Source organism: Frankliniella occidentalis, unplaced genomic scaffold (genome assembly GCF_000697945.3).
Source record: "Frankliniella occidentalis isolate FOCC.00 unplaced genomic scaffold, Focc_3.1 Scaffold85, whole genome shotgun sequence".
Lineage (NCBI taxonomy): Eukaryota > Metazoa > Arthropoda > Insecta > Thysanoptera > Thripidae > Frankliniella > Frankliniella occidentalis.
The window spans coordinates 255,969-264,852 of NW_026267214.1; the positions used below are offsets into that span (position 1 = coordinate 255,969).

The 8,884-nt window shown below is 41.1% G+C and overlaps 3 protein-coding genes across 8 annotated transcripts; 1 reads left to right on the forward strand and 2 right to left on the reverse strand.

Annotated features, from left to right (window-relative positions):
- Positions 1 to 1,169: 1,169 nt before the first annotated feature.
- Positions 1,170 to 3,518, reverse strand: LOC113210907 (protein phosphatase 1F). The gene is made up of 7 exons (XM_052269182.1): positions 3,032 to 3,518; positions 2,776 to 2,858; positions 2,479 to 2,687; positions 2,204 to 2,392; positions 1,969 to 2,118; positions 1,805 to 1,898; positions 1,170 to 1,723 (listed from the first exon to the last, which is right to left on the reverse strand). Exons 1-7 carry the CDS (start codon positions 3,199 to 3,201, stop codon positions 1,551 to 1,553), a joined length of 1,068 nt encoding a protein of 355 aa, XP_052125142.1. The 5' UTR covers positions 3,202 to 3,518; the 3' UTR covers positions 1,170 to 1,550.
- A 113-nt stretch (positions 3,519 to 3,631) lies between these two features.
- Positions 3,632 to 4,761, forward strand: LOC113210886 (UPF0545 protein C22orf39 homolog). The gene is made up of 3 exons (XM_026429069.2): positions 3,632 to 4,001; positions 4,187 to 4,351; positions 4,435 to 4,761. The coding sequence occupies exons 1-3, from the start codon at positions 3,915 to 3,917 to the stop codon at positions 4,648 to 4,650; spliced, it is 468 nt and encodes a 155-aa protein (XP_026284854.1). The 5' UTR covers positions 3,632 to 3,914; the 3' UTR covers positions 4,651 to 4,761.
- A 2-nt stretch (positions 4,762 to 4,763) lies between these two features.
- Positions 4,764 to 8,674, reverse strand: LOC113210880 (tRNA (uracil-5-)-methyltransferase homolog A). 6 transcript variants are annotated; one of them, XM_026429060.2, is made up of 8 exons: positions 8,224 to 8,674; positions 7,698 to 8,011; positions 7,447 to 7,617; positions 7,213 to 7,377; positions 6,013 to 6,333; positions 5,451 to 5,936; positions 5,175 to 5,367; positions 4,764 to 5,066 (listed from the first exon to the last, which is right to left on the reverse strand). In XM_026429060.2, the coding sequence occupies exons 2-8, from the start codon at positions 7,986 to 7,988 to the stop codon at positions 4,810 to 4,812; spliced, it is 1,884 nt and encodes a 627-aa protein (XP_026284845.1). In that variant the 5' UTR covers positions 7,989 to 8,011; positions 8,224 to 8,674; the 3' UTR covers positions 4,764 to 4,809. The 6 variants fall into 6 exon arrangements, with proteins under 6 accessions (XP_026284845.1, XP_026284840.1, XP_026284839.1 ...); XM_026429055.2 differs by having other exon boundaries at positions 7,698 to 8,027; positions 8,224 to 8,673; XM_026429054.2 differs by having other exon boundaries at positions 7,698 to 8,027; positions 8,104 to 8,672.
- Positions 8,675 to 8,884: the final 210 nt, after the last annotated feature.

Sequence of the window (8,884 nt, forward strand, 5' to 3'; positions counted from 1 at the left end):
CCCCCCCCCTACCCCCACGGCACACGCGCTGGACAGTGTCCACACCGGATGTGCGCTAAATGCAGCGAGGCAGGATGTCACGTGCACACCCCGTGAGGCGCACCGCCACACCACAACGCGTGGCCTGACGGGGCAGGATGAAGGGCACAGGGACAGGGACCCGAGCCAGGCACCCAGGCCCAGGGGGACTTGAACGCCGCAGTTTGGCCTCTTCTCTCCCGCGCCAACCCGCCCCTCGTGAGGTGGCGGTCTTGCCTCTCGCCCCTCCCCCCCCCCCCCCCGAAAAAAAAAAAAAAAAACAAAAAAACAGAGGGGGGACAAAAACAGGGTTGGTCTTCCCCCCCCCCCCCCCCCCCCCCCCCAAGAAAAAAAAAGAAAACAAATACTCTGCGGTTAGGTGGTTGCAAGCGACACGACGACGACCACGGCCCGCCCCACCTGGGAGTCGTAGGGGTGGGTTTGGGTTCGTCTGAGGAGTGGGGAATGCCACGTAGGTCGCCTACATACAGGTGCACTGTCACGCGGGTCGCCTATTTCCGTGAAAGCGCCGGCGGACCTCTTCCACGCCAACCCCCTGAGAGTGTGTCCGAATTCCCAATCCGACAGTTCTGAATAGGTCTAAATAGTATGTCCGAATCCCCCCCCCCCCCCGGCTCCCTCCCTCATTCCGACCCATTCGCGCCTATTCAGAACGGTCGGATTGAGAATTCGGACACTCTGAGACGGCCCTGGCGCCGGCCCCGGCCCCGGCCCCTATGGAAGTCTTGCGCCGGGCGTCGAGGTCTCCGGGTACGGGTCGACTCTGATTGACTCGTAGGCCCTTCGAGGGCTTTTCGAGGGGGGGGGGACTATTCTTTCAAAGGAATTTGGACTTCGGGGGCCTTCCTGCTTCCTGCAGAGCAGAACAAGGCTCAGCCGGGCCGGGCCGAGCCGAGCTCCAAGCCGAGGTCGACGTTCCCTGTCGCGCGTGGCTGAGCTTGAATCCGGCCGAACTCCAAACGCCGCGCCGGGCAAGTCTCAGCCAACCAACGCCCAGCTCTCCTCTTTCCTCCCCGCTCAACTCATCACGACTTTACGGAGGAGTTGGGGTGGGGTGGGGAGGGAGCGGCACGACAAAACGTCTTCGTCAAGTCCAAGTGCGCGACCACATTCGCCAAGGAGTATAGCCATTCGCTCAGCACTACACCGCGTCGCGCGGGGAGCTCGGGGCTCGCATTCTTCTCCCCCATACAGAACACGGCATGGCCCGTTGGAAAGTAAAAATTAAAAATGACACGTTCTATACACGCTTGCACACTTACTATTAAAATGTTAGTCATGCATGATGCAAAATAATATGATAACAATTCTGACAAATACAGGTCATATTAACCAGATGCATCCTTTCTGCCCCGTTTGCAGCTTCAGATGGAGTTGTGTATTTAGTAACTCGCATGTGATGCTCTTTTTTCTGGGTTCTTTTTAGACATTTCCCAAGATTGTATTGACCGGAAGGAACAGTGCTTCTCAGCTCTAATTATTGAACAAAACTTGATTCCCGTCACCTTGAATCACTCACCAGGCTCGTTCTGAAGCTGTTCATACAAAGTGGATGCAACTTCTATTTCTTTTACGGAGTCCCATAGACCATCACAACCCAGGACGAGAAAATCTTCATCTCCATCAAGTGTGACTGAAGTTATCTCTGGAACACCGGAGACAAACTGCTTGTGCTTCACATCACCTAGAAAATTTAAAATAGACAAATAAATAACAGAAACTTCAAGCTTTAGACAGTATTTTAAGGTATTTTATAAGTTCATACCAATGGCACGTGAAACTGCAAGCTGACCATTCACTCTCCATGTACCATAGAACAGCACAACTCCACCCGCTTGTTCAATTCGTTTCTGCTCATCCTACAACAAAGTGGTACTAATTAAAATATGTGTAATTGGAGACTTAACTCAGAATTAGAAGAACACTTACTTTTCTTTCAGGTTTGTGGGGATTTATTAGGCGTAGAATTTTATTTTGACTCACAACAATAGCCTGGGAGTCACCAGCCCATGCAGCATAAATTTGCCGATCAAGTGGGCGATGCAAAACACACAGAGCTGTACATCCACCATTGATATTCTGAAAGCATTATGAAACAGGGAAAATTTAATTTTCCTCTTTTTGTTGAATCTCACCTCACAATATCATGGACTTCATAACTCACCTCTTGATTGCACTTTTCTGTAAACAAAGATTCAGTCCTAGCAAAAGCATCTTTCATAGCTCCTTCTGGATCAGAAGGGTACTTCGGACTTTGAGCAATAAAGCAATGCATATGAGTTGAGCAATATGTTGCAGCGTCAACTCCTGAGTGCCCATCAAAAATAGCATAGTAGTTTGTAGGGCGAGAGGTCTGCACAAAAGCATATGATAATGTCAATGTAGGATGATAACATTTTTTTGTTTTGAAATGTACTCATTAATAAAAAGAACACTTACAGATATATTAAATATAACATCCAGATCTTCAACAATTGCGTGTCTATTCTCCATCCTGCGGCGAGAATTCTTAATTGCACAGGTAGAAACTATTGGGGTAGGAACAGAAGGTGGTGCAGGTAAAGTACTGAGAGCAGGATTATCATTTCCGCAGTACTGGAGACATACTTCATTAACTATTTCCACCATGTTAGGGGCTAGTACACCTTCTAGAAGTTGAAAAAATGGTGATTGTGATAGTAAGTTACATGCACTGCAGACAAATAACACGAATGATTGTAATTAAATGCAAGTTACCTTGTGTATACTCATCATTCTTCAATTTCACTCGATCAAGTGCTGTTTTAGTGAGGAAGGACAAGAGACTCTGTGGGCATTTCCTGTTCGTATAGCAGTAAATAAAAAAAATAAAATGAAATGACAATAAAACTGATGGGTGCTAAAAACAGGGTTATTTAATTTACCTATACTAACTGGCTTTTTTTTAAAAAAACGTTGTGAACACTCAAAACTAATACAAGTAGAAGAGAAGATGTTAAATCATTATACTTACGTCAGTCTTAAGTACCGAAGCGTCCATTCAACGCACTCGCCCACCAACTCCTCTTGTCCTGTCCGGCACTTTAAGTTTGAAGGCAATAGGTCATCTTCATAATTCAATTTTGCCACAAACTCCTGAAAGTCCTTGAAGTATTCTGCATATTCCTCTAAGTAGTTCGCCATTGTTTATTTAATAATTTATCAAAAATCCGATATTTGAGAGCCACACTATACCGAGATCCTAGAAGTGACAAGCCCTACGAACTTCACAAACAACTTAATAATAACAGCGAGAGGTTTTAAATCCTTATAGGTTAATAGCGAATTTCACTAGAGTATACGACGAAGAGGGTGAACGTTCTGCTTGAATTGTAGCACGCCAAGTTCATCGGTACACTTTGGGACGGAATCAAAACAATCAACAGTGATTTGAAAAGTCAAACAATCATACACACAGGCCAGCACACAAGTTTCCAAGAAGAGGAGTGGTGGTGAGGGGAGGGGGCGGGGTGGGGGGAGGCGAAGGGGAGAGGGGGGAAGGGGGGGGATAGGGCGGTACCATCAACATGGCCAACATGTACCAATCTTTAGATTATTCTCTTTTGACGAATGACTAAAACTTGCACTCGATGCACTGATCTAGATTTCTGCTTTAGCTATGTTTTGATAAGAAAAACATCGTAAAAGTTATAATTGCATTTTAAACTTTGCAAGCGTTTTTTTTTTTCAAGGGTGTCGTGTTGCCTGCCTTTTAAAAAAGAAGGGAGGTTAGGGTTTTCTATAGAGTAGCAGACGACAACTGCATGTTACAAGCACAAGCTAATGCATTTGTTGAAGTCATACTCGCTGTCCGATTAGATTGAAAGTAATCTGAAACAAAAGCTTATCCCTATGAGATGGCGAGTTCTCATAGTAACACAGACGACACCCTAAAATCCACCATCCGTTCTTCTGACTCTGACGAGACCATTCAGTTTAAACTTGTAAGTTCAACGAGCAAGAATTAACATTTTCCTATTTTATTTGTATTTATAGTGGTGTATTTTGTTTTTTATTTTATTGGATGATGAAATTTTACAACAGTTTACTGCCAAGCGCTGCTATTTAAGGCTTGGTGTTCTCTATTTCTACAGTATCGACAATAGCTCCTTATACTTTTACTTTACAGATAAGACCCTGTGACAGATATGAGGATGAATACACAGAATGTAAGTCTGCAAAGAGCCGTAGACAGCAAATTTTTGTTCATGGTCAAACTATTGATTGTGAAACATGGGCCAAAGACTTAGCCAACTGTAAGAAATGGACCTGGGCGGGAGATGAAGAGGCTGCTGTTAGTTTCAAGTGTTTATCTTTGCTTTTGTTTTTGGCCTTATGCTCATCACCTTTGAATTCAAGATTTGTTCTTTTCTACAGATGGCTGTGATAGATAGTGAAAGAAGAAGACTACGACAAAGGCTAATACCTCATATGAAAAGTGATGTTTGGAGTAAACGTAATGGGCCACCCCCTGATTGGAATAACCCTTTACCAGAATTTGAGGAGTTAAATAAAAATTCTTACCTTACCCGCGTGAAGGAAACTGGTGAGGATCCAGTGGCTTCCTCCTCCGGAAGTTGTACAATTCAATAAGTAAACGTCACTAGATGTGTCAGATAGTATATAACTCTTTTTTCTTTCTTTTTTTTTTGTGGAAAATGTTGCTAGTGTTTGAACGAAATAAAATAGAAATTTGAGGAACAAGATTGTGTTCTAATTTGTTTATTGATGTACCTTTAAACTTACAATATTCTATTCAGGTTGGTAACGTTCTTCAGGGAGTCTTGTATCAATACGTTCAAAATAGATGACAAGCTCACACAGATTGGTATGAGGGAAAAGATCAACAGGTATTGCTTTAACTGGCACCATAGACAGCCCTCTCATGCTCTTTGATGGAGGTTTTCCCAGATCGATAAAGTTTTTTAATGCTGCTTTTGGGTCACATGATACATAAACCAGTTTTTCAATTTGCCTGGTTCTACGTAAAGTGACTATAGCTTTTTGGTCTGAAAGTAAAATATGCACAAATAAGAATACGAAAACTTTAATAAAATTGACTCAAAATTCTAAACCTTAAAATTAATATAGCTTTTAGAAAATTATATTTTACTTACGTAGTCCAGCCCTTGGAGGATCAACAACAGCAATTAACTGCTTCTGGCAAGCCCGGCCAATAACACCTGTCAAAATATCTTCTGCACGTCCAGCAAAAAATGAACAATTTTTTACTCCATTGGCCTCAGCATTGAATTCTGCATCCTTTACAGCCTGCTCAATCAGCTCTACCCCAAGGACCTGACCGCATTGCTATCAATGGATGGAAAATGCTGTTGGTTACTAATATCAAACAAACATATGCAAGAAATAGGCAGAAGAAACTAACAATGTACCTTGGAGAGGCAAAGACCAATAGTACCAGTACCACAACACACATCAAGAAGAGCAGTGTCTTCAGACAAACTTGCTACTTCTGCTATGGCTTTGTAGAGCTCTTCACAAGCCAAAGTATTTACCTGGAAAAAAGCTTCAGGCGAAATTCTAAATTTTAGACCCAAAAGGAAGTCATGAATGTGAGTTTGGCCCCATAAATGTTCACAAGATGGGTGTTTGGATCCCGGCTGTCTCATTCCCATACAGAGAAAATGTAGTGAATGCACCTTACAGCTAGAACCTGGACCTTCACTGAAATATTTCACAAACTTTTCTTTAAGGCATTTAAGCTCATCATCTTTCAAGTCTTGAGGATGCATCCCAGCAACGAGAAGAAGTTCTCCTGTTGCGTGCCCTAATCTAACAGTAATTTGGCGCCAAAAACCCTTGTGAGTTACATGATCGAATTGAGGAAACCCAGATTCTTCAATAAAGTTTTCCATTGCCTTGAGGAAAAAAAGATAAAACAATTAAAATAACAAAGATGACAAAACAGAATTTGAAACAATTAGATACACATACCTTAGCAACTGATTTCATACGATCAGGCACATGAGGCAAATTGTCTAGTGGTGCTACACCAACTGAGCCATCTGCATAACTTCCTAAACGAAATCCAACTGTTACTTTCTTGGTCTCGGGGTTCAAACCAATGCTAAATTCACATTTATTTCTGTATCCATCAATTACTGATGCACTGCGTATATCCAACAAAGGACAAGGAAGACCATCATTTTTCTCTCTTTGCTCTTTAAGCCAACCACCCAAATCACTATTAGCTTTAAGGAGCTCATCTCCAAGCTGCAGCAGCAATTTTTTCATATCTTCCCGCTTCATATTTTTCTGTAATTTAAAGGAAATAAAAAAAAATTGGTTTGTTAAATTATTAAAATACATTTTGCTTTTTAAAAATGAGTATCAAAATAAGCAAGAAGAAACAGAATGGATCACATTAATTTGACACAATGGGGACAACCTTGTTCTTTACCTTAAAGTATGGTGTAATTTGTTTTGTTAGTATACATAACTTGTTGTAAGATTAAATTTTTAGCACTTTCAGAAATGGTAAATGGTGTTTTTACATCTGAATCGATATTAGGTTATTTTTGATAATATTTATTACTATTAATTGCAATTTTACCTAAATCACAAGGGAGAACCATACTCATTGTTGTAAGTCACTTATGCGCAGAGTTTACATCAATCTGCTACCGGCCAAGTTATTGAGGCTCTCAATAGATGGTGTTGTCCGCGCATACGCTTTTGGTGTTATGTTGGTGTTGATATGTTTTCAATGTTTGTCAACAATAAAATTATGGTAATGTTTACCTAGCAATTATGTATAAGAAATAGTTGAAAACTATTGATACACTTTGTAGTAGCTAACTTAATCATATTATATAATTGGGTGACATATTATTATGTTGACATGTTAAATTGTGATCAGTTTAAAAGTGGCTCGCTGGCAAAGGGTTCAGCGAGTTTGCTCAATTTTTAGATTCATTATTTTTTTAAATTTTAAAAATCACCATTGACTCATTAAGACACAAAATTCAACATTTTGGTTACACTATCATAGCTGTATGTATTACTATTTCTTCGCAGAAAGTGGGGTCTAAATTACACCATACTGAGCACAATACTCGTTCTCTACCTTCCTAGAAGAGGTGTAGGAGGTAAAGAATGAGTAGAAAATATAACAGCTTAAAAAGAAAAGCTTGCCTGGTCTGAATATGGTATGTTCCAATAAGGTGCAGTACTTTTCTTCAGGCGTTCCTCTTGTGTAAGATTTTCATCAACATCAAACTTCCTTCTCTTTCCTTCTCTCTTTTGATTCTCTATACGTGCTCGCTTAGCAACATAGGGATCTGGAGCAGCTTGAGCAACCTAGAAGCAAAGAATTATGTTTTAAAATGAATGAGGGGCCGAAAAGACTCCAGCCAAAGAAATACTTACTCGAGCAGATAAAGTGCTTTTCTTCCACACATATCCATTAATAATTTCAAGTGCTTTAGTTCTCTCTTCTTCAGATCGGAAGCAAGCATATGCCCAGGAGCACCCTTTTCGTGGTGGTTTCACTTTAGTACATGAGAGCTGTAGGGTCTCGGAGAAGAGTTTTTTCAGTTCCTAAAACAGCAAAAAAATGTTTTTAGAGATATGGATGCTGATGTAATTTTAATATGGGCAGACTAACCAAAGTGTCTTACCCCAAACCCATAAAATCTTGGGAGGTTCCGAATTTCAACCTTGTATTTCTCAGAGGTGAAATCACGATCCAAATATGCAAACGGATCAACACTTGAAGCAGATTCGATTGTCTTACTTGAGTTACTATCTTCAGAAGTCTGAAAATCACTAACAGGTACTGAAGTTTCAGTAGCACACTCTGATTGTTCGGCAGAATTACTTTCTGCATTTTGATCACTAGAGCTCTCCTCCAACTTTAGACCGACAGGTTTACTTTCCTGCTTCACTGGTTCGGATTCCTCGTTCATCATATTGTCAATAGGAAATTCGAGTTCTGAGAGTAAAGGGCTCTGTCAACAAAAATATGTTATCATAGTACAGATTTAAGCAGTTGACGGTACCGATAAAGTCAAACTTCATACAAACAATTATTATATTGATTTTTTTTATTTTGATCGTTTTTTAATGATGCGACGAAACTTATTCAGTCACCGGGGAATGCAATAAAGCAGTGCAAACAAGTGCAAAATATAACCTAGCACTCACATGTCGTGGTCTGAAGCCAGCAAGCAAACCGCACACGTATGCTATTGCCAACTGAGAATAACAAATGTTACGGCACAGCTGTCCGTGGGTCTATGGTCTATGGCATGTCAGCTGAAAATTACTTTGGCGTTCTTCCTTCCTCCCAACTGTGTATTTCTTGCTTCTGTCTAAAGTCGTACCGGTATAGTAACGGCATAAACTTCTTGTGTTATTGAGGTCGTATCCCTGGTAAAAGCAAGCGCGCGGTATACGAGAGGCTACGCAAAGAGCGCAGATTGCGGAGATATAAACAAACAAATAAGTGCATTGCAGAGGGTATACGACAAGCATTGAGTTTCCAGCGCAAACCATCAGCATTTCCAAATTAATTTTCACCACCCATAATTGCGGACGGCGATTCCCCGCATTACCGCAGCTAATAATGCTCATTTCGGTAATGTGAGGCACCGTGCCTCACATTAGCTAGAGTGTAAAAGTTTCACACTTGATTTAACAGTGATTGAGTCTACCCTAGCACCTTAAAGTACATTATAGCAGGATTAAAATCAACTCAGTCGACCAACCCCCCAAGCTGCAGCAGCAATTTTTTCATATCTTCCCGCTTCATATTTTTCTGTAATTTAAAGGAAATAAAAAAAAATTGGTTTGTTAAATTATTAAA

Bases quoted from the DNA above. Each gene is read 5' to 3' on its own strand.
- LOC113210880 (XM_026429060.2), bottom strand. From the start codon at position 7,988: ATGATGAACGAGGAATCCGAACCAGTGAAGCAGGAAAGTAAACCTGTC. The intron at 7,618-7,697 runs GTAAGACACTTT...TTGCTGTTTTAG, and splicing joins CAAGATTTTATGGGTTTGGG to GAACTGAAAAAACTCTTCTC. The intron at 5,368-5,450 runs GTACATTGTTAG...ATCCATTGATAG, and splicing joins TTGGTCTTTGCCTCTCCAAG to CAATGCGGTCAGGTCCTTGG.
- LOC113210886 (XM_026429069.2), top strand. From the start codon at position 3,915: ATGGCGAGTTCTCATAGTAACACAGACGACACCCTAAAATCCACCATC. The intron at 4,002-4,186 runs GTAAGTTCAACG...TTTACTTTACAG, and splicing joins AGACCATTCAGTTTAAACTT to ATAAGACCCTGTGACAGATA. The intron at 4,352-4,434 runs GTTAGTTTCAAG...TCTTTTCTACAG, and splicing joins CGGGAGATGAAGAGGCTGCT to ATGGCTGTGATAGATAGTGA.
- LOC113210907 (XM_052269182.1), bottom strand. From the start codon at position 3,201: ATGGCGAACTACTTAGAGGAATATGCAGAATACTTCAAGGACTTTCAG. The intron at 2,859-3,031 runs GTAAGTATAATG...CTATACGAACAG, and splicing joins CTTCGGTACTTAAGACTGAC to GAAATGCCCACAGAGTCTCT. The intron at 2,688-2,775 runs GTAACTTGCATT...TTCAACTTCTAG, and splicing joins GAATGATGAGTATACACAAG to AAGGTGTACTAGCCCCTAAC.